This window comes from Gopherus flavomarginatus, chromosome 6, assembly GCF_025201925.1.
Source record: "Gopherus flavomarginatus isolate rGopFla2 chromosome 6, rGopFla2.mat.asm, whole genome shotgun sequence".
NCBI lineage: Eukaryota > Metazoa > Chordata > Testudines > Testudinidae > Gopherus > Gopherus flavomarginatus.
Genome location: NC_066622.1, coordinates 129,747,627 through 129,771,524, shown reverse-complemented (window position 1 = coordinate 129,771,524; position 23,898 = coordinate 129,747,627). Strand labels below are relative to the sequence as shown.

General features: G+C 41.2%; 1 protein-coding gene across 1 annotated transcript in view; it reads left to right on the top strand.

Annotated features, from left to right (window-relative positions):
• Positions 1 to 1,022: 1,022 nt before the first annotated feature.
• ACSL5 (acyl-CoA synthetase long chain family member 5) overlaps positions 1,023 to 23,898 on the top strand; it is a 41,428-nt gene continuing 18,552 nt past the window's right edge. The window contains exons 1-9 of the mRNA XM_050958045.1: positions 1,023 to 1,156; positions 15,120 to 15,307; positions 16,034 to 16,142; positions 18,183 to 18,247; positions 18,346 to 18,447; positions 18,870 to 18,969; positions 20,423 to 20,601; positions 22,417 to 22,449; positions 23,557 to 23,608. Of these exons, the coding sequence (XP_050814002.1) occupies positions 15,152 to 15,307; positions 16,034 to 16,142; positions 18,183 to 18,247; positions 18,346 to 18,447; positions 18,870 to 18,969; positions 20,423 to 20,601; positions 22,417 to 22,449; positions 23,557 to 23,608 (796 nt within the window). The 5' untranslated portion in view covers positions 1,023 to 1,156; positions 15,120 to 15,151. The remainder of the gene's footprint in view (positions 1,157 to 15,119; positions 15,308 to 16,033; positions 16,143 to 18,182; positions 18,248 to 18,345; positions 18,448 to 18,869; positions 18,970 to 20,422; positions 20,602 to 22,416; positions 22,450 to 23,556; positions 23,609 to 23,898) is intronic.

The following is a 23,898-nucleotide window of genomic DNA, read 5'->3' as shown; positions in this document are numbered from 1 at the left end:
ACTGAGTGGGACCTCTGCTTGAGTAAAGACTCGGGATTTGGCCCTTAGTGTTTTGGACTCTTAGAGGTAAATCTTGAACTCAGTTCTTGGCTCAAGTAACCAAACCGGGCTCCGAAAAATGCACGGACATGGGGGTAGGCCCCTTTCCCAGGCTCTGAAGCAATTACACTGAGGATCTACCTATCTAAAGTACGTAATGACCACCTAACACCATAATATCTGAGCACCTTCCCATCTTTAATAAATGTATCCTCACAGCACCCCTGGGAGATAGGGCAGTGCTATTATCCCATTTTACAGGGAATCTGTGGTAAACCAGGGACTTGAACTCAGGTGTCACTGGACCAGGCTAGCACCCAAACAATTGAACTGTGCTTCCTATCTACAATCCAGTGACTGACATGACCAACTTACATAGCATCCCATGCTGGTGGGGAGAGATAAGGAACTCAACAAATCAGTAAGTCCTTGGACCTCACCTCTATTCCTGGTGCATTGCTGCATTAGGAGTCCCTAGGGACCGAACTCCCTGCCAAAGAAGTGCACTACACCATTGATTAGCAAAACTGCACAGGTTCCACTGCAAAGAGAATCTACACCTCTGCTCAGCGGGGGCAGGATTTGACCCTCCCCGTAATGTCTTAGAGAGGCTTTTCTCTAATGAGGTTTTAAATGGGTAGGGTGTTATTATCTGGTTGCCCATCACAAGCACGTAAGAGGCTCCCATTCTGAATCAAGCCACTCTTACTACGTATCCCAAGCACTCAAAACAAATGAAAGCCCTATTAAAGTGCAAAGTGCATAGCTTTCTCTGGGCTGGTGTTAGCTTTTCAAGGTGTGCTGTTCCTTTGTAAAGCCATTGGACAAGCATTGTATGTTTAACCTTTTGTTTAAATTGACATTTCTAATTGGCTGAAATTACTGCTTATATTTAATCAGGGACAATTACTGCCTTTGAACCTGTTGCAATGCCTGTTCAAAGGTTACCGAGGAGCACTGTCACCTATGTATTAAAGCAGCATTGTTGATGATTTCAGATACAGTCCTGCCGCAGGAACAGTCTGTGAAAATAACAAGCTTTGTGCATCCACTTGGAGCTGTACTGCAACCTGAATAGGACATAAACCTTGCACAAAGTATCGTGTCAGGAAAAAAGGTAAGCTCTGTAACATTCTTTCTCCTGGTCGGAAAATGGTGCTTTTAAATTCCTTTATAGAGGAATTTTAAAGGGATATTAAAGTAGTAACAGTCCCCCATTCTCCCGTGCAAACGCAAAGCTCCCAGAACCACACACAATATATGTTGTTAAAGGCAAGAGCTGAGTGATTACTGGGGTGTTTCGATTTCCGAGGGTTTATGAGATGAGTAGTGCTGAGGTCAAAAGAAGCATGCAAGCCAATCACAGTAATACTATACATGCCCAAGGGAGAGCTACCAAATAAGCTTCCCCTTCCTGGGTTCCTTGGTGCTATAATAGAAATAAATAATAATCCCTCCTCATAAAAAATTTGAGAGATTATGATAGACTGTAGGGTGCCTTTCCAAACTGACAGGAAGCTGTGTTTCTGCACCATGCTGGTACAGAAACACAGCTTCCTGCAATAAGTACATAGCTTTTGTAGAGCACTGTGTCAAACTCTTTGAGATCTTCATATTCAAAGTATCATCATAACCAGTGAGCAGAGGGGGAAACCGAGGGACAAAAATGCCATGTTTTGCCAAAAATCAACTAGCAAATGAGAGGCAGGATGGAAAGTGAACTTGGGTCTCCTGCCTCCTTGTCCACTGCATCACATTGTCAGTTTGAGCAATAGAACTATTGATTTCAATAGCAAAACAAAGACCTTGTGCCTATCTGTTTGTATACATATACTGCAGTGACACATAAGAATGGATTTACACATGTGGTTTTTCCACCCCATTGGGAATGCAAATGATTGACAGGGGCAGGGGAATTATTTAAACTTTTTATTTCTGAGAGATGAGATAGGGCTAAATCAACCTCTTCTCTCACACACCTCAGAACATCAGCACACTCACTAAAACTTAGGAAAATCCAACTCCAGATCTGGAATCACCTCCAAACACTGGTGTGGTAACAGTACAGGGTGAACTGTGGACTAAGCGAGTATTTCTTCTTGGTTTATTTACACACTTTGCTATTTGCTTTAGGTAAGCAGGTAACTTTGTCATCTTTGGATAACTGCCCTGTTTCCTTGCGTAAAAGCTCATCCTAACCACTCCTTTATCACATAAACACTTCCATTGAGGGAATGCAGTCAATTACACAGCTGTTCTCAGAACATATACAGTCTGTGCCACTGATTTGAATTACTTACAGGTGGGTGTAAGTACAGATGGTATTTTTTCATTTTAAGCCCATTAAGAAGGCAAGAGCCTGAGATTTGTGGGCTTGTGCTTCTGGTCCACTTCAGTTAACAATTTTTTTTTAAAGGGACAGTCAGTAAAACTTGTTCCTTTTTTTCCTGAGAGCTGGATTTGGCTCAAACCATGTTTGTTTTTTAAGCTGGAAGGTCATCATGTGAAAATTAACATGAAGTCCCACAACATTCACGTCACTTTCTTACCCATTTGCTTTTAGTAAACACACCATTTTCTGAATATAAATACACCTGAAGTGGCATCCAGGAAACTTCCAACTTAGACCTGCTTTTCCCATTTGAGCATATATACCTGTGCAATAACTGAATCTGGGGGGAGCAGCTAGTGCTAGGAAAAGCTGAACACAGCCAAGTTTCATACACAAAACAAACTACATTACTGAGATATGCAACTATTTTTATACTAGAAATGGGGAAACAGAGGTTAAATTACTTGCCCAGTCACACAGCAAGTCCACGAGACAACCAATTCCCTTTTATGTGCTTTAATCACAAAATCTCAACTTCCCTCACCACCCCCCAGGAACAGAAAAGATTAATAAGGGCCCACATCTGCACTGATTTATATCTAGGGTAGCCCCATTGAAGCTAATGCGTTTGTAGGAGATACATTTGGGGACGGAACATATGCAAAGCTTGTGTATTAAGACAATACTTATAATAGTGATTTTTTTAAGTACCTTGAGCTAAATCCACAGCTGGTGAAAATCGATAGCATAGCACTGAGTCCACGATCTAATCTCTGAGTTTAAAGAAGGAACACTGGGTGAAGTATAGTCAGTAAACCTACAGCATAGAACAGGTAATCTGTTCCTTTGCCTTTGGGAGGGGAAGGTGTGTCTACAGGCCTTTAAGAAAAGGGACATAAGCGCAAGGGTTTCTCACATGCAGAAAGTCACTCTGATGAGAAGAAACTCAACTTCACTATTTAGAAATGTAGGGTCTTATTAGCTGCTACATTACACCCTGCAAAGTTATTTATAGTTGTGATGAGAGTTTTGACCTGTTCCCCACATCAGAGTATTAGAACCCTACACAGGTATAAGCAACTATAAAAACCCTCTATGGCAATAAGAAAAAATAATAGCACTGGGCAAAGGATATTCCAACAGAAAGGATTTTGTTTTTTAACCTCACAAACAGTATAGCAACACTATCATATCAGCATAGAACAGTAGAAATTCTTTAAATACAGAAAACTATTAATACTGAAAATACAACAGGGTTTTTAGTAGCAAAAAACAATCTCAAAAAGTCACAACTATATCAAACTCAAGATTTGAGTTTTAAAGGCTTTCTTATCTTTCCACCAGCCCTTCAGAAATGTACAAGCTCAATCTCTCCCCTATAATTACCTAGGAACCATTATGTTCAACAGCCTAGGTTCACTCTTTTATAAGACCTTTTCCCAGCATGCTTGTCTGATTACTGGTTATTTAAACCTGGCAGAGACAAACAGCAGCTAATCTTGAGGTGTATGTTGTAGTGTTCTATAGGTGAGTGTAATAAGAAGCAGTGCTTTTCTTCTAGAGGTAAGTTTAAAAAAAATTCTATTTTCAGTTCTTGAGATATTAGTACTATTTTCATTAGCAGTATATTTGTGTCTACATTAAAGGATTTCATTTATAAGTAAAGATAATATAACTTTACTATCAGAGGGCTAATGTTAACTTATGGATATGTGTAACTGTAAAGGTGGACTTCTATGCATTAAAGGGCAAACTGGCTTCCAAAGAGCTACTACCCCCACTGATAAGCTTAAAGGTTTTAAAAAAAATCAATAGATACTGTATCCTAGCAAATGTCTTTTTACCTATTCTGTACCTTAGTAACTCATGAGTCTGAATAATTGATAGTTACTACTGCTGTGCATTTTTTGTGTAACTATAAGTAGGATCTCTAACCACTCTAATTTTGTTTCTCTACTAGTAACACTTCCTTGCTTTCAGCTGCTTTCTATTTAAGGATCTCAGATAAAAGAATAAGTCACTAGTGCATAAAAGACCCTTTTAATCTATTAGGCCTGTTCTAGATAGAGTACTAAATATTAACTAACTAGTACATAGGTGTCAAGCAGGCAAGCTAGTAAGTTCCTTCAGTCTAGGAACCTTAAAGGGAGACAACTTAGTGACTACAGGACTGGTGATCAGAAGACCTAGGTTTTGTTTCTGACTTGTTTATATAACTTCAATCAAAACATATCTGTCTTGTCCCTTGGGTTTCTCTTTCTATATTATAATCATGTTAGTAAAGCACTTTGCATTGGTATAACACTGAGCCAAAAAGTTTTAGCATATCAGATTAAAACTTGGCCTATATTCAGTGAGCAACATTGCTTGGTGTTGTCTCAATTAGCCAAAGCCCAGAAATCACTGCTATCTAAATAGAATAGCATTGTTCACCAACTTCAGAACAGGGAATACTTTCCTGAGGCTTTGATCCCTGCAGCAGAGGAGACAAATGAATGAGCTTCAAAGAACACATGAGTTATAGCCAAGAGCTAGCTAGAAGGAGGGAATGTTGCACCAAACTCTCCATTTTGAGAGTAAAATGCCATGTCTGAGAATAACTCATGGATTTCTGAATGCCTTAAAGGTTTCTTTCCCTGTTTTGGAAGTGAACTTACTAAACTGCTAGACAGGATCCTGAGGAAAGCAATTCTTCCTCAATTATGAGGATTCCTTCCCCTGTATCCCCCTTCCACTCTACTACTCTTATGCTAGTGCAACTCCAAAAATGTCAGCTGTATTTTTCCTGACTTTCTTCTATGAGGAGAATTGGGCCCCTCTTATCATTAGAAAATATTTAATGCTTATGTTTTATTTCCTGTGTCCTAAAGATCTAATCTTCATATGCCCTCTAGGAGGATGACTGTATTTGCCCTATTTCACAGTTGGGGAAAACTGAGCAGTAGGCAAAATGATGTGCCTGTGATAGCAGATACAACTAGCAATTGTTTAACCACAGCCTTGTATTCATCCAACCAAGCCACTCTGCTTCCTGCTTGTAGACTTCCTCTCTTCTGTGTCTGGCTGGACATTGAAAAACTAATAGGCTCAGTCATTCAGCAGCTGAAGGAAAGAGTCTAATTTTCCTGCAGCAGGAGCAGGACTGAGCCCTAACAGGGATTAAGGAAATCTAAGGTAACTTGCAAGTGAATTTACTTTGGAATGAGTCCTACTGCCTCACTTGTGGGAGCAAATAACAGTGATGGGCAGCCATGTAGGTGCTAATAGGGCCACATTCCTTCTCTTCACCCTTATCTCAGGAGAACCACAGAGGTGTCAAATGGCCACTGTAAGTAAAACTGTATGGTGATAGAATCCTAGAACTGGAAGGGACCTTGAGAGGTCATCTAGTCCAGTCCCTTGCACTCATGGCAGGACTAATTATCTAGACCATTCCTGACAGATGTTTATTTAACCAGCTCTTAAGTCTCCAATGATGGAGATTTCACAACCTCCCTAGGCCATTTATTCCAGTGCTTAAGCACTCTGACAGTTAAGATTTTCCTAATGTCCAAGCTAAACCTCCCTTGCTTCAATGTAAGTCCATTGCGTCTCTTCCTGTCTTCAGAGGTTAAGAACAACTTTTCTTCTCCTTGTAACCACTTTTTTTACATGCCTGAAAACTGTTATCAGATTCCCTCTCAGTCTTCTCGTTTCCAGATTAAACAAACCCAATTTTTTTCAATCTTCCCTCATAGGTCACATTTAATCATTTTTGTTGATCTTCACAGAATTCTCTCCAATGTGGTACCCAGAACTGGACACAATACTCCAGTTGAGACATAATTCTTCTGCTCTACTCAGGCCCCATGTCTTGCTTACAACACTCCTGCTAATACATCCCAGAATCTCTGTGGTTGTGTGTGGTGGTTTTTTTGCAACTGCATTGCATTGTTGCCCCCCCAAATCCCTTTTTGCAGTACTCCTTCCTCAGCAGTCCTTTCCTATTTTGTAAGTGTGCAATTGATTGTGCCTTCCTAAATGGAGTACTTTGCATTTGTCCTTATTTAATTTCATCCTGTTTGCATCAGACCATTTCTCCAGTTTGGCCAGATCATTTTGAATTTTTATCACCTGCAAACTTTGTGTACTCTCTCTGTTCAATATCTTCATCAATGAGTTAGATAATAGCAGAAACAGACCCAAAACTGATCCCTGTGAGATTCCACTCATTGTGTTCTTCCAGCATGACTCTGAACCACTAATAATCACTCCTCCGGGAACAGTTTTCTAACCAGTTTTGTACCCACCTTATAGTAGTTCCATCTAGGTTGTATTTCCCTAGCTTATTTATGAGATCATGTGGATAGTATCAAAAGCTTTATTAAAATCAAGATGTACTATATCTACTGCTTCCCCCCCATATCAACAAGGCTTGTTACCCTGTCAAAGAAAGCTATCAAGTTGGTTTGATGCTTTTTTGACAAATCCATGCTGACTGTTACTTGTCACCTTATTGTCTAGATGTTTGCAAATGATCAGCAACATCTCACTGATATTATGTACCCAATGGCATCTTAAAGGTGCCTATGAATTCAGTCCTAGTCTCTGACTTCCAAGTAAAGAGCCCATAATAAGAGGTTGTTTTCTATACTGCGTTGCATCACCATTCCCTTATGTGGTGCCTACACCACAGGAATGACACATCTGTAGTCCACTCCTCTGATCTTGTAGGCCATAGGTTTCACAGATTAAAACCTTATCTCTATGTGGCTAAAGATGATTCTGACCACCTGCATTATCCTCTTCATTAAATTTTTTCCTCCCTACCCCTCAGTGTTTTTCTCCTAATAGGATAAATCAACACTAAGACTTTCAAATCCACAGTTCATGAGTGGAAACATACAGCTCTATTTCCTCTAATTTTCAGCCTTTGTGGAAATCCTTTAAAAAAGAGTAAGGTGTAATAAAAACAGTAACCTACAGCCTTGAGTATGGGAGTGCAACTGATACCTTTTATCAGAACAGTTTTATCACAGTGGTAAGCCTTTGCACTCTGAATCTGGTGCATTATCCCTGACCATTGATCAGGCTCAACAGTCAAGAGTGTACTTTAGTGGTCTATCACTCTTACACAAGACAACTACCTGTGAACAAAATTCAGGGGGCGGGGGGGGTTCTGGCAATGCCAACTGAAGTGGAATTTGAGCAGCTGAGGCCAATGAGTTGCAGGTGCTCAAGAATGTCTCAGGCTGTGACCCTGCATTATGACCTCCTGTTGATACATGTGATGTATCTACTCACATGGCCTTGTGGGAGAACTACCTCTGCTTGACTCTAGGCTCACTGCCAAGTAAAGATTTGATTTCAATGCTATATATTCCTGGTTGTCTTGGTGTTTTATGGCCCAGACTTGACCCTTAATACTCCGTGGTCCAAATCCTGGCTGGAGCTGGGCAGCTCCTCTATGCTCCATATCTGCAGATGATTAAGTGAATCTGTAAGGAGAACTGATTCCCTTGCTCACTGTAAGGTGGCTGGGCAGCCACATAACCCTGTTGTGCCCCTGGGACAGATGCCTTGTTTGGGCACTGGGATGACATCTGAGTCTCTGAACATGAACAGTGTTAAGAGTGACCAGCAGATGGATGAGGGTATGCTAAGGAGGCCACATACCCCTCAATTGTGATTCCTGGGGAGACTGGTCAGTTGGCTTGAAGATTCTTTCCTCCCAATCATCCTGTGGCTCAGTCAATCAACCAGTGACTCATTAGGTGTGCTGCAAGGGATTTACAGCTTTTTGCTTCTGTATAATACATCTAATTCATGTCTCTCCAAAAATCAAGATTATCTGGGGAGAGGTCAGACAGGGCACAATTTCACTCCTTCTCTAACTATGCTGGGCAAAGACCAGAGATGAACCTGGCTCTGCCTTGCACTGTTAATGAAGGTGAGGAACCAGTTGCTCAGTGAATCAATTTGAGTTTTCTGTTTGCATGACAGCTGAAATAGGTTAGAATGCACTGACTAACCTTGGTATTAGCTCTCTAAGTGATTTAGACTCTAAATAATGAAACTGCATGTGCTTGGCAATCTCAAGACAGTGCTGAGACTAGGAGGTATATCACCAAAAATCTCTCAAAGGTCAGTTTTCAAATGAACTTTAGCACATTTTTCAGCATGCTGACTTGCTGATTGTTGGGAGGAGGATCATGAAGGCAGGGAGCAGATGGTCTTGCTAGCTTCCGAGCCAGATAAAAGCTCTAACGGACCACATTGGTCAGTAGGTACTAGAGGGCAGAACTCCACAACAGGGCCTGAAGAATTGGCTTGCCCCTTCCCTATCCAGGGGCGGCTGGGAACTGGTTTAGTCCCTTGTACTAGCTAGAAAAGCCCTTGTTTCTGGGCTCTCAATTGGCCGGGAGCAAGAAGGTGCTAATCAGGCTCCAGTTGCCTCTGGAAGGCCTCTGTGTCTGAAAACTAGGCTCAGAATGTGGATTGCATATCTAAAATGACTGTGGGCTGCAACAACTAGCTACTATTAATACCTATGCGTGCTAAAGTACTAACTTGTGACATTTCCTGATACTGCCAAACTTAGTCTTATAAAAGGAAGTATTTTAAGAACTGAAAAAACTACTTGGGCTGAAATCTTCCATACCAGATGTCTGCCTGAAGCTGATAGTTTCCAAAAGAACTATTGGCTAAAACAGTTCTAGAGGAAACAGGCTAGAGGAAAGTTTGTCCATATGAAACTCTGAACTCTCCTGTGGGAAATGAGAACTTCCTACATGCTCTGGAGCTGGAACTGCTCATTTAGCTGGAGGGTGGCATTAATAGTAGGGACAGGAAGAGGCCTATCACTATAAAAGTGATCAAACATGCTCAGATGCCACAGTTTAGGCTCTGAACAGTCTGTACAAAGCATGCTCCAGCTTGGGGGTTGTGCAGGATTTTCCTTGCTATTGTACTTGCAGGCTGCTTCAGATCATGTTGGCTCTGGGCACTGGAATTGAGATTGCATTATGGAGGTTATACCAACATAGAGCTATGTCAGTATATTCCTATAGTGTAGACACAACCTAAACCAACAAAGGGGTTTTCTGCCAGTGTACACATACCACCTCCCTAAGTGACAACAGCTGTTGACATAACTATGCTGGGGCAGGTACATTGTAATAATGTTAGGGGTGTAGCTGTTTTCCACACAATCCTCAGCTAGGTGTAGACAAACCTCATAGCAGGGGGCCTGTCTCTGTTTTCATTTATTGCCTCTTCCTCCCCCTCTCTGTGGCTTTAGGCAGCAAGGAGGAAGAAGCTGCCTAATTTGAAAGCAGAGGGACAAGAACTGAACTCAGAAGCAAAAGCATGGGACTAACTTGGGGAAAGGAGCATGTGGGAAGGGGAAGACTCTGACTAGAGGCTGGGAAAGGATCCTGGGACTCCAAAGAACTAGGCTGAGGTGGGGCAGAGATCTGACAAGAACTAGGCTGGAGGGGGAAGAATGGGAAGTGGCACTGTTGGGGGTGTGGGGGGGGGAGACTGGGACAAGGTGCCAAGGAGAAAGGGGACTGGGATGTGAGTATGGGAATACTTGGGTGAGGGTGCAAGAGATGGAGCTGTGAGTGGGAACTTTGACTGATGGGGGCTAAGGAACAGTGGTGAGAAGCATGTTTTAGAAAATGGGGATCCCTGGATGAGAATAAGGCAGGGGCAAGGAGCTATGGCTGGAAAAGACAGGGCAGAAGGGGTCAAGTTTAGGGGAATGGACAGGCATCTGGTCCCACTAGACACCCCCCACAGCCTGGAATGAAACTAGTGTGCGTGGTTTTTTCTGTTCACCATTCCTCTGATTTCAGCAAATGTCTGTAAAACCCATTGGCTGTGTCTCATCCCTATCTAGTGCTAGTCTAGAGGATGACTCACTACGAGTGCCGCTATGCAGTATTCCATTAGCTCAGAGGTCTGTGCAGTGACACGAAAGCTTCTAACCCTGCTGATGGCCCATATGGGTGTCAATATGCTGTCACAATGGAGTTTGACTTAGTGCTATTTTTTAAGACCACTACTAAAGTTGCAAAGTCAAATCTGAAGGCTAAAATGCCAGAATTAAAGTTGTCCATAATGTACAGTGATACAACTAAAGACTGTAGCATAAGCACAAAGGCACTGAATTAAGGTTTAATTCTAGACTTTACTCAATTCTCTCAGTTTAGGTGAGCATTCTCAATGCCAGCGACCATCATATAAAAAGCTTATTGGCAAAGTGCATTCTGGGCAGGGATTTTTACTTTTCTCTGGCTGTGACCAGAGAAGATGGATGCCAGTTGTGGTGAGCCAGTCATCTGACTTTCTTACATGGTATGAACATGTTTGTTGATTTCTTACTGCTCCCAAATACAGGTGTCTTGGCATCAATACCAGCCAATCCTCCAACTTCCTCTTCTTGGATTAGGAATGGGACAGATTTACCTGAACCATCATATTGACCACTTCTTGAGGGGGAGGGGTGGTATTCTAATCTTCCTTTCTACTTCAATGCTTCCTTGTAAATAGTCCATTTCTTGGATTGAAATGGTAATCTTTGTATCTAGAACTACTGTAAACACTGCTTACTCCACCTTGCTAAATCTGCAGTTGAAAGACAGGAGTGAATTGGACTAAAGGGACACAGAACTAGAGGAGAGTGTGGCATAGAGAAACGACCTTGGGAGCATGATGTAGGTACATCTCCCTTTGATGTACTTGAAGCTATGATGCACATTAATAGGAGTGAAGGCTAAGCATTAGTGAGATAGCTAAGATGGTGAGACCTCAAAATGCATGTACTTCCTTCCTGGGGTCAATCATTGATGGCTCAGGACTTGTCCCTGAATAAATACTAATGGGGGAGTCCACTGGTCTTATCTCAATCACTTACCACTTCACCTTTGTGCTCTTTGCAATCCTGCAGTCACCTGCCTCTAACCACTAAGGCAACTGGATTAAATCCTGCTCTGTGAAAACCCATGTAAATCCACTGGCTTCTGTAGGTTACATGAGCATAATCAAGAACAGAAGTTGTGCTACAAGAAGCATAAAACCCAAAGTGCCCTAACTGAAGTGACGATATCTGAGAACAAATTGCCAATTTTGTGGACCCACAAAAATACAAAAGCATCTTCAATGGATTCTCAGTTACAGTTAAAGAAGACGGCTTTTGTGGTCTGGCTAAGGGATGGGCTCCAACTTTCTTTGGATATTTTATGCAAGGGCTCTGCAAATTTGGTTTCTATGAAGTGTTCAAAGTCCTATATGGCAACCTACTAGGAGAGGAGAAAGCATATTTGTGGCGTACATCACTATACTTGGCTGCTTCTGCCAGTGCGGAGTTTTTTGCTGATATTGCTCTGGCTCCAATGGAAGCTGCAAAGGTTCGCATTCAGACACAGCCTGGATATGCTAACACCTTGAGACAAGCTGCTCCAAAAATGTTTGCAGAAGGTGTATGGGTGTTCTACAAAGGGGTTGTTCCTTTATGGATGAGACAGATTCCATACACAATGATGAAATTTGCCTGCTTCGAACATACAGTTGAAGCTCTTTACAAGTATGTCATTCCCTAAACTCCCTTTCCCTAAATAGGGAACCAAATCAGTTCCTCTAGGCCAAATTTTGCTCTAGTTCACAAATCGTGCAGGGGACACCACTCCTGAAAATGAGCACAATTTACTATTGTAAAGTGAAACTTTCAAAGGTGACCAGAGGTGCAGAGTAATCTGCTTAAGAGGCATTAAACCTGGCTCCTCAAAGTGCTGAGCACTGACCACTAACTGAAACAGTAGCAGCACAAGTTTTTGGCATGTGTGGGAAAATCAGATGCATGGTGTTTCAAGGGATCTAAAATGGCACTTCTGTGGCACATCTCGAGTGACTGGTAAAACAACCAGGTCTAAATGAAGAGAAGCCAGCTTCATGATATCTCAGAACTGTATCTTAAATATATGGTTCAAAGGACCAGTTAATATGAACTATTTGTCCTAGGTCAGACTTAGGACTGGGAGTGTTCTGTTTCAAATATGCAAGGGAATCCCCTACTTCCTGTCTAGAAAACCAGTGCAACAGAGATGAACTAAATATGTATTTTGGCCTATGAAATGTAAAAATGGCTAGGGATAGCAAATATAAGCTGTCATACTTCAGGTTTGTTTATGACAAAAATAAAGCAGTGATTCCTGTTATCTGCCATGTGCTTGTTTCAGAAAAGCTTTAACAATCAACAGAACTTCACTAACAACCATTTAGTTAAGGAAAGACAGGGTCTGTAGGCTCCTTCTAATTGGCCTTTGTTCACTGCTGAATAAGTCTGTACATGCAGGAGAATTAACACATCAATTAGATGTGGAAAAGGACACCAGGTTTTCCAGGCTGTAGAAATAAGAACATTGGGTCAAATTTATGCCTGGTGTGATCCATCTAACATTCTTGGTTTAATGCCCAGGATGAGTTTTTCAACTACAGTAAAACCTCAGTTACAAACAACCTCCATTCCTGAGGTGTTTGTAACTCTGAACAAAACACTGGTGGTTCTTTCAAAAGTTTACAGCTGAACATTAACTTAATACAGCTTTGAAATTACTATGCAGAAGGAAAATTCTGTTTTCCTTTTATTTAATAGTTTAACACAGGACTGATTTGTTTTGTCTCCACTGCTGCCAAATGAGGTGTGGTTGACTGGCCAACTTGTAACTCACAGTTTTCATAACGCTGAGGTTCTACTGTGCTCTTCAGATGACAGTTGCTTGTTAGCAAAAAATATATGCTTTTGAAGAGTTAACTCCTAAGTAGAACTGGTCCAAAAACAAACTTCTGTCTTGTGAGGAAACTCCCAAATGGAACAAAGTTAAAACACCTTGCAAAACCAAATCAAACACCTTATCCTGACAATATCAAATTACTCTAAGGTTGATGTGCTCCTGTCAAATTTTATTGAAATAACAAATTAGACAAAACTGCATTTTTCTAACAACTGGTCTGTCAATTTTTTTTACCAAATCTATGATAAATATCATAGTGACTAGTAGCCCTAATCCTGGACCAGGGCTATACAAATGCTGAACGAAAAGGTGATTCCTGCCCCCGAAAGCTTACAATCAGAGTATAAGATGGTATATGTGGATCTAGGCTCACTGCCTTGAGAGTACAAAGCAACAATGGGACAATATTACTCTGCATCAGCTGTGGTCTGAGCATCCCTGTAGCCTAACTGTTAAGTATGAATATGACATGTTCTGTCCTAACTTTCATGCCATTAATCTCCAATAGTCCATATAGAATCTGACCCCCACCCCACACACAGTGGGAGAAGGGTGCTATTGTGGTCTTGTCCACCCTGTTTTCTTTCAGAACCCTGCCCTTCCTCCTCCGCTAGAGACATTTTGAAAGCAGGTGGGCAAAACCGCATTGGAAAAGTGGACTTGGTGCAAACTTGTGCAGTGTGGACATTGCCTTCTTTGCAAAGAGTACAAGCAACATTTATTTTGAACATGTTTTGTGGGGTGAGAGGGTTGCTGGTTCTGAAGCATTGTTCAGCAAATCCAAAACCTGAATTAAACAATTGTAGCACATAGCCCTGCTCATCCTTTATTAGTCCCACACGCAACTTGGCTAAAGGATACTAGTTCAGTTTCCAACTTAACAACATAGAATGAAGAAAATACATCTGGTGAAAGGGAACAATCCTGCCCACAATCAAAAAATTAGCCACACAGGATAAGAATTAATATCTACTTGTCAGCAAAAAGCATGGCATCACCACTATTTGATGCTACCAGGAAAGCAGCATTCTGCTCTGGCACTAACATCCCAGTGATCAGTTACGCTAAATTCCATGGTTATGGACTGGCCCATCATAAAGAGATGCAGTATCAGCAAAGTCTGATGTGGATCTCATGCACCCAAACTCTGAACTTGAGATATTCAGATCTAGCTTGCTGTGACATTTAGGGATAACTTCTAAATCCATGTAGCTGTTCTGCTCAAGACTTATCTGAGAACCTGCCCTTCTAATCCAAAAGACTCAGTGACTGGGGAAAGGAGACTTCATCTATTCTCTGCCTCAACCTTCCCCCACTCCTAGCTGCTACTTTCTTAGCAGCTGCCTTTTCTTCTAGTTAATTAACATGCAAGCATGCTCTAGCAACCAGCATCAAAGAAAAACTTACCCTTGACTTCTCCTTCCACTCTTGTGACTCCCATCTATCCTTAGTCCTTTTTACTACTGAACTCCTTTGACAAGCAGCTTCCAGCTCTTGTCTGTCTTCCCCTCTCATTGTTCAGTCTGGAGCATCTACTAGCTCACTGCAGTACTGAAACAGTTTGGGGCAAGATCTGGCTAAACTTCAGGGCCTCTAGTACCTCCAAATCTTTCCACTTCTTTCAATAGTGGTAATCCCCCAGTCCTAATGAAACCACTTCTTCCTCTCAGCCTCTAGCTTTTTCCTCCATTTAACATTCTTTATCTTAATTCCTGGATAAGGAGTCTGGTGTTCAGCGGATGGAGTAGGCTTACTGGATGGGTGACTTGAGAACTTGTGGACCTACAGCATTGCATAAGCATGGCGTCAATTACATACTGAAAGAGGGTGTCTTCAACTCAACTGATTCATGCTACTTGGCACCCATAGCACCTGTCTAAACATCTTGCATCTTAGTTTGTTCTTAAAATTAGCTATTCACATTAATCATGGCAGCCAGAACACTCTGCTAAACCTTCTGTTTCCCTGCTCAGGTCCAACACCCTGGTAGTGCTGATCCAGCACAATGATTTGGCTACTTGATTTCTTGTTTTCACCACTCCCAACACCAGCATTGATTGGCCTTGTTGTTCTTGGAGCTGCAATTTTTTTCTGGGTGACATCCAGACCAAAGACCATTTCACCTCCTATTGACTTGAACAACCAGTCAATAGGAATTCAGGTAATGCTTACATTGCTTAATAAGTAAAATACTTGATTCTTTTTGACTTTCAATGGGATCTAGGCACAACTGAAAACTTTAGGTAAATGAGGTTAATTTGAACTGCCTTGTGTTTTTTGTGTTATAGGAGCTATTACCAAAAAAGTGACTTAAACTAGGGGAATTTCTTTCAGTCCTCCAATCTGAATCTGGCCTCAACTTATGGGGAGTAGGAGCATGAAATATCTTCAGTAAATCTCAAAACTCTTAATTCACTGTTACCTTAATATTATGCCCATAATAAGGGGTGGACTGTTAGCTGTGACAAAACAAGCAACATCTAGATCACTTGAGTTGTACTAGTGACAATTACTCAATTTATTGAGTTCATTGAAATACCTGTCTGATAACATGTCACCTCTGAGGCTAAAATAAGTGCAATATTTCAGAATCTACCAGTTGTGTAAACACCCTGGCTGTCTGATCATAAAGGAGGATGAAGTAAATTTACTTGAACTTAAGGTGGCTTTCTAGTCTTGGAGACTACAGTGGATGGATTCATCCCCATGAGCAAGCAGAAGTCTAAGAGGAATTTAATCCTCCTAACTGATTGTAGGCTTGTGTGTTAGAGCTCCCCCTCAAAGGGTTTTGGGAGAGGATTGGAGGAGGAAGTAGCTGCCTGTCACACACCTGACCTTCAGTCCACTGTTCTGTAACAACACTTACAAACATGTGCCCTGACCCTAGGGAGGTGCCCGAAGAAGTACTTTCTTGCCAGAGAATGAGCTGCTTGCTTATTACTATGAGGATGCCAAAACTATGTACGAGGCCTTCCGAAGAGGACTCCATGTGTCTGGTAAGTAGAATATTGTTCTTGAAGTTGCTTTTAAGTACTTCATAGACTTTAAGCCAGAAAGGATGTTATTGTCTAGTCTAGGTCCAGCTAAATTGTAATCTCTCTTGGACCATCTCTAGGAGAAGGTTCTGACTGTGCACGTTGATTGAATTCAATCTAAAGGGGCTAAGCCACAACTCAATGAGAGTAGGACCATGTTTCAGATACAGTAAACCAGACCTAAAGCCTGGGATAGTAACTCCTTACATAAAGGAGTAATCAGTAGCCTCTCAGATTCACAAGTATCCAAATAAACAGCACTGCCATCTTTCATATCCCTTCAAAATGCTATCAAGATGCCAACACCTCTCAAACTTGTTAGTTCAGACAGTCTCAGATTGGCAGGATATTAAAAGATCTAAGTATGCCTTCAATAGACTGGACAAAGCTTTTTGTCCAGTTTAATTCCACAGTCCAAAGCAATGAAGCTTCCATCACTTCTGTTGGAAACATTTGGCTATGCCATAAGAGATGAATCAAGGGTTTTCTGATTCAACAGAGTTGGGGGGGGGGGGGGTTTGTATTTCTTTAAGCTTACCACTTGGTGTCTGTGTCTTCAGGACACTTGACCACTACTGGGGAAAAGAGATGTGATTGGTTTTTTGTTTAGTGTTTACACATGAGCCATGGGCTGCATTAAAAGCCTTGGGAAAGAATTATTTTTATTGCTGAACAAACTAATCCACTGCAAAAGGTACAAAAGCAGTGTAAACTACTCATATGCAACTGAATTCTGGAAGAAAAGCACTTCGTCACTTTGTTTTTTAGCCTCTTGTGCATCTAGTTGAGTGGGAAATGAGTAGTGCAAAGTTTGGGTAATAGTGCTCATTGAGGCTCTGTGCACAGCCTACAGTTTCACATTAACCAACATCAGTTGGGTGGGAACTGCTAGTAGCTGTGTGTGTTTGTAGCTAAGTGTGTAAAATCAAACAAAGCTTTTTGAAGGTGACATTCAGGTTTGCTAACTGAAGATATAAGCTTAAATTTAAATGTCTCTACATCCTAGTATAAAGGAAAGAGCCTGAACTCTAATACACAGAGGATGCCATTACTCTGAGACCAGACATCTGATTGAAACTCAATTGGAAGAGTGCACTGTAGCTAGGTAGCACTTAGCTTTCCAGATAAAATGACTCTGAGCTAGAGACTGCATGGCCAATTACATGTTGACAGTTATTTGATTTAGCCAATCTTATCTGCAAAGTCATGAACTGCCCCTGACTCTGGACAACGTGTGCAATGGCTGTAAGTGTCAGTCTATTTAAAATTAGTCATATGAATGGCCAGCAGAATTGGATGGTATTGCAGCTTCCTGATTAGGCAAATGAAAGTTCTTGTCAAATAGTTATTAGAAAATAGTGAATAAGTGGCAAACACATAAATTCTTAATGCACTTATGGGGGGGCAGCATACAGCTGTAGTTAACAGATGTTTAACTACAAGAACTCCTTTTTTAAAAAAAAACTGCAAATATCAAAAGGTACAAAAGAGACAATCACAGCCAGAAGCCATTCAGAACTCTAATCAAGAGTGTTCAACTATTGATCTGTCATGAAGATCATTTTGCCAGAGATGTTAAATTTCCCCTAAAACTCTTTTTTTTTTTTTTTTTTTTTTTTTTTTTTTTTTCCCCTCAAGTCTCCTCCGGTACTTTCTCTTTCTGGAGTCTGAGTACCTCAATTCTGGCTAATTGCTACCCAACTCTCTCTCTCTCCAAGAAACCTTCTCATATGGGACACACACATTACTCTTGTTACTGTTACACATTCTTGTGGTTCTCCCTGATTGCTTGGAAGATTGACCTCTTGTGCAGTCTTCTTGGGATTAAAGATAGCTGTCTAAAGATTCTAGCAAAACACTTAACTACATGAGTAATTACATAAGATTGATCCAATAAGGCACTTGCCATCTTTTACTAAAGACCACCCAATAAATGAAGATCAATTTTAATATAAAACTGGTATGTAAATATTCATAACAAACTTTCCCAACTTTCCTTAGAAAATGGACCATGTTTGGGGTACAGAAAACCAAAACAGCCATATCAGTGGTTGACTTACAAACAGGTTAGTTCCACTTATTTTATATAGTCCAAAGAATGGATCAGCACACTGTAGCAGTCTCCAGTGGTAATGAGCCAAAACTACTTTCTCTATTCCTGCAGGTATTGGACAGAGCTGAATACCTGGGATCAGGGCTCTTGTTCAAAGGATGTAAACCATCACAAGACCAATTTATTGGCATCTTTGCTCAAAATAGACCAGAGGTAAGTGACCAGCAGAACCCTAGCTATGGGAAACTGTCCAGCACTCATGGGAGTCTAAAGTCAGTAGATTGTCACTTGGAGACTAATCCAATCCCTATTTAAATAAGTTGTGGGCCAATCTGAGAACAGTTAAAGCCAGAGCCCATAGAGCTGATTATCTGTCTTCTTTCCAATCACCTTTTTTGTATCTGCTGATCCGTGTCCAGGTGACTGCTTAGGACTAACCATGAAGATCTGGGTTCTGACTGCCATAACATGCAGTTCATATACAAATCTATACTAGATGTATGTGTGAGGGGCTACTCTACAGGCTACTAAACTTGCTCTGGCAAAAGCATTTGAACTACCATACATCTCTGGGTAACAAACTCAGGGTAGTTGCTTCTCTAACAGTGCTATTTCTTGTTGCTTCTTTTGTGCAGTGGATCATTTCTGAATATGCCTGCTACACTTACTCAATGGTTGCTGTTCCACTCTATGACACTCTGGGGCCAGATGCCATTGTATTTATTATTAACAAAGGTAAAAACCTTATGTAATCTTCACAATAACTCTTCCTTTCCACTTTCACTGACCTAACAATGCTCCTCTTCTGCTTCAGGTTTCATAGTAGTTGTGGTTTTTCAGAACTGTTAGATCTACCCTAGCTAACAAACGTAGACCTCTTCATTTCTAGCTCTGCAACTCAGCCCTAAAATCTCAGCACATAATCTGTAGCTAACACTACTTTCTCAGTGCCTATCCTGGAAGATGACCTGATCCAAGCAATAGGCCTACCACCACATTTCTTGGGAGAATTCTTGGACTAAGATTTGACTGTCCACTAGATTCTAAGGACTATATTGAGTCTAGCTGGGAAGAGATTGGGAAGAACTAGGTCATCTATATCTCACTTATTAATGAGACCCCCTACAAAACTCTCCAACTAGAAAAAGCAAACGAGTGCAGTATCCTCATAGTTCTATCCTGTTTAAATTTATTTTGAGTCTCAACTCAAACTAAGGCCCAATCCTGCCAACACTTAAGTATGCACTTTTTTAATAATTTAGTTTGCCTGAGATCCTATGGGACTAATTGAATACAAAACTGTCAACATGATTACAGTCAAAGTTAGTAAAATGAGTGTCCTCTTGTCTATTTCAAGTCTTCCCCTTAGGTGAGTGATTTTTCCACTGGTCTTTATCTTATTTCCTTGTCAGAACTTTCTCTGTTCAAATAAATCAAATGCAGGATTTGCCAAGCAATTAGACCATCAGATTTGTAAAATCACTACAAATTAAATTACAAGCCAAGCTAACCTGAGCAACAGGTTCTGTCTCCTGGGACAGCAGAGCAGTAATCTAATTAGGTTCATTTGCGTCTGAACATGTTGCTTGCTCATTAGTGTTCCATTCCTGTCTTACCACAACATGCAATTACTAAAACCACATGTAAAATGCTTCTCTAAATTCTGAGTATTAGAGGCCAATAATCAGGTTGATGGTTAAAATGTAACTTCTAAGCAGAGGATAAAGTCTTAATGCCCATCAACTTTCCTTAAATCCAAGGCTGGAATTGGCCATTTTAAGTGACTTTGAAAATCCACTGTAAATACTTATTGCTGACTTTTTTCTTTCTGGCTACCAAGACCCACTTCTACATGTACAACTAAAATGCACAGTCCTCTTTTGGAGGTGGGGTGCTGACACTTGTACATCAAGTCAAATCCAGCCCTGGTATGACTCCATTAGTATAGGCCCAGACTTGTAACCATAGTAACTGAGTGCAGAGCATTTGTTAACTTTAACTATTGGCTTTGGCTGCAACCTTTCAAATGATTCAACATGCTGAAAGATCTGAAGGACAGAACCTGAATTTCTCTTAACCTCTAATCAATCATGGCTAATAAATCTCAATATGGGCCAGATCAGGGCTCCTATAACTTCGGAAACCTGATCCAATTCCTGCTGAAGTATGGGCTGTTCCCTTTCTGTAGCTGACATCTCCATGGTGATCTGTGACAAACCTGAAAAGGCACTAATCCTGCTTGAAAACTGTGAGCAAGGGAAGATCCCAGACTTGAAGACCATCATTCTGATGGATCTCTTTGAAGATGAGCTCAAGGATAAAGGTGCCAAAGAAGGAGTTGAGATCTTATCTTTTCAAGAAGCTGAGGTATGTGAACCCCTCACTTACAGCCTATCTGACTGTTCAGGGAAAGGTCAATACAGCTCCTTGGTAAGAGGAGGATTTTGTTAACTATGATCAGTCAATGATTTGAAGCCAGAGTCACATTTCACTGCTTGCTTGAGACCTTCAGACTGAACGTTCAGGTCACTAGTTCATGCCACTGAGGAGACTGCAATGTACTGATTACTGGAATGCAGACACTGGGGACACGTTTACTACACTGGTAACGGGAGTTTCCCTAGAGTGGCTCAGTCATGTACCACCTATTAAAGGAGATGCAACTTTGGAGTGTTGTATCTAGAGACAATATCTAATACAAAGGTTTCTTTAAGCATTTGAGCTGGCATACTGACTGGGTATTCAGATGTCTAGTTTTATACAATAGCAATGTTGGGGATTAATCTGTGCTCCCTTAAATGACAACATACAGACTCTTTTGTGAATAAGAAATTCTGTCCAAATCAAACTGGTAAGCCTTGCAGAAACTGCTTGAATGGACAGGCTTTCTGCAGCTCTTCATCAATAGCCACCTAAGGTACATGGTCTGTACCATCTCTTTAATTTCTGGAGAGCATGAGGGAAACTCATGGAAATTAAAGCTGGCTCTGGAGATATCGAGCACAAGACTCTGAAGCTAACTTGTAAAATGCATGGGCTGTAAAGCTTGCAGTGTATGGGTCCAACACAAGCTGGCAGACTTGCTGGGCCTCTGTGGATGAGAATGTTAACATAAAAATGGCCATATCTGGTAAAACCAATGATTCATCTAGCCCTGTAGCCTCCCTTCCAACAGTGGCCATTGTCAGATGCTTCAGAGGAAATAAATAGAACAGGATAACTATCAAGTGGTCCATTCCCCCACATCTGGCAGTCAAAGGCTTAGGAAAACAGAGCATGGGGTGTTATCCCTGATCATCTTGGCAATAGCTAGCTCTTGCCTATATCCTCCATGAGCATACCAAATCTCTAATGTACCCAGTTATGCTCTTTGCCTTCACAACATCCCCTGGCAACAAGTTCCACAGATTGACTGCATCTTGAAATACTTTTTTAAAATCTGCCTAACTTCATTGAGTGACCTCAGTTCTTATGAGAAGGGATAAATAACACTTCCACTCATTCATGATTTGTATAGACCTCTATCCTATCCCTCTCTTCCAAACTGAATAGTCCCAGTCTTAATTTCCCTTCATACAGAAGCTGTTCCATACCCTTACATTCTGTTGCTGTTCTCTGTACTTTTTTCCAATTTTTTTAGTGGGAAAACCAGAACCACACACAAGATGTGGGTATACCCACGGATTTGTATAAAGTGACATATTTTCCATTGTATTATCTTTCCCTTTCCTAGTGATTCCTAACATTGTTAGCTTTTTTTTGACTGCTGTTCTACATTTGAGCAGATGTCTTCAGAGAACAATCCACAATGACTCCAAGGTCTTTGAGTGGTAACAGCTAATTTAGACTCCATTTTTTTGTATGTGCAGTTGGGATTATTTTCTGCTATGCACTAACATAAAATTTCATCTGCCATGCTGTCACCAGTTTAGTGAGATTCATTGAAACTCTCCAGCCAGCTTTGTAGTTGTCTTGAGTATGTTGAAGAGGGCTCAGTAGTAACTGCTTTGGAAGTGCAGGGAAAGCCCAGCACCTGTCAAGATGTAAACTCATTAGCCAGCATGCTTTTTGCCTGTGTCAAAAAATCACAGGCCCCATCTGGCCTGTTCACCTGCTTGCACTGCATTTACTTTCTGATATTACAATAAGTGTTAATGCTGTCTTTTATCTATCTTGACACAGGAGCTGGGCAGGAACAACTTAAGAGAACCTGTTGTAAGTTACTGAAACTTAATACTCTTTGAAAGCACTGCAAAACCCGCCTCTTTGAAGAGGCCTCTCCACCAGAAGTCCACTAAAGTTCCCCTCCTTTCTACCTCAACCCTTACAAAATAAAACTGAACCCAAGCAGGGGCTTGCTGGAAAAGGGAGAAATACCAGGGATTTGGCTACAGGCTTCTTACCTGGTGCTTTGTCATTAACAGATAGTTAAGAGACATTAACCCTTACCTGTAAAGGGTTAAGAAGCTCAGTGAACCTGGCTGACACTTGACCAGAGGACCAATGAGGGGACAAAATACTTTCAAATCTTGGTGGAGGGAAGTCTTTGTTTGTTTGTACTGTTTTTTTGTTCGTTGTTCGCTCTTGGGGCTAAGACCAGACGTACACCCAGGTGTTCCCAATCTTTCTGAATCAGTCTTTCATGTTTCAAAATTGTAAGTATAGCCAGGCAAGGCGGATTAGTCTTACGTTTGTTTTCTTACATTGTAAATGTGTCTTTTGCTGGAAGGATTCTTACCTCTGTTTGCTGTAACTTTGAATCTCAGGCTGGGGTGGGGGAGTCCCTCTAGGCTATATGAATCTAAGTACCCTGTAAGCATTTTCCATCCTGATTTTACAGAGACAATTTTTACCTTTTTCTTTAATTAAAGGGAGCTTTTTTTAAGAACCTGATTGATTGTTCCTTGTTTTGGAATCCAAGGGATTGAGTCTAAACTCACCAGGGGTTGGTGTGGGGGGGGAAAAGGAAGCGAATGGTTAATCCTTTTGTTTTAAGATCCAAGGAGTTTGGATCTGTGTAGCTTCCCAAGGCAACCCAGGGCGGGGAAAGTTTTTGGCAGGGGGAAGGAGAAGGGATGGTTTGGGTCTTGGGCTCCCCAGGGAAGGTTTTGGGGGAACAGAAGTGTGCCAAACACTATATTTTTGGCTGGTGGCAGCATACCAGATTTAAGCTAGTAAGTAAGCTTAAGTGATCATGCAAGTCCCACTTTTTGGACACTTAAGTTCAAAGTGGGGGAAACCCTTGAAACTACAGTAGTGGAGCAAAGGATTTTAAACCCTTGGATTATGAAATTAACACTGCTGCTTTTGTCATCTTTTTAGCCTCCTAAACCTGAGGATCTTGGCGTTGTCTGTTTCACCAGTGGAACAACGGGTAAGTAACAAGTAGAGTTCAGACACTAATCTGTCTTATCTGAACTTTCTTCCCTTGGATCAGGGGAGACTATTGTGATGAGAGGGGAATACTGGAAATGTCTCAAGACCTGAAATGCAGAAGACATAATTTCCTTCTATGAGAAACAAGCTGCTTGATGGTACTTGCTATCAAATGAGAGCCTCTCCTGCTTTGTCTTCCTGTAGTGAATAACTGCAGGAGACTTCATACACTACACTAAAACTAAAAATGGAAGCCAATGTAGAGGGATAGCAGACATGAGACAAAAA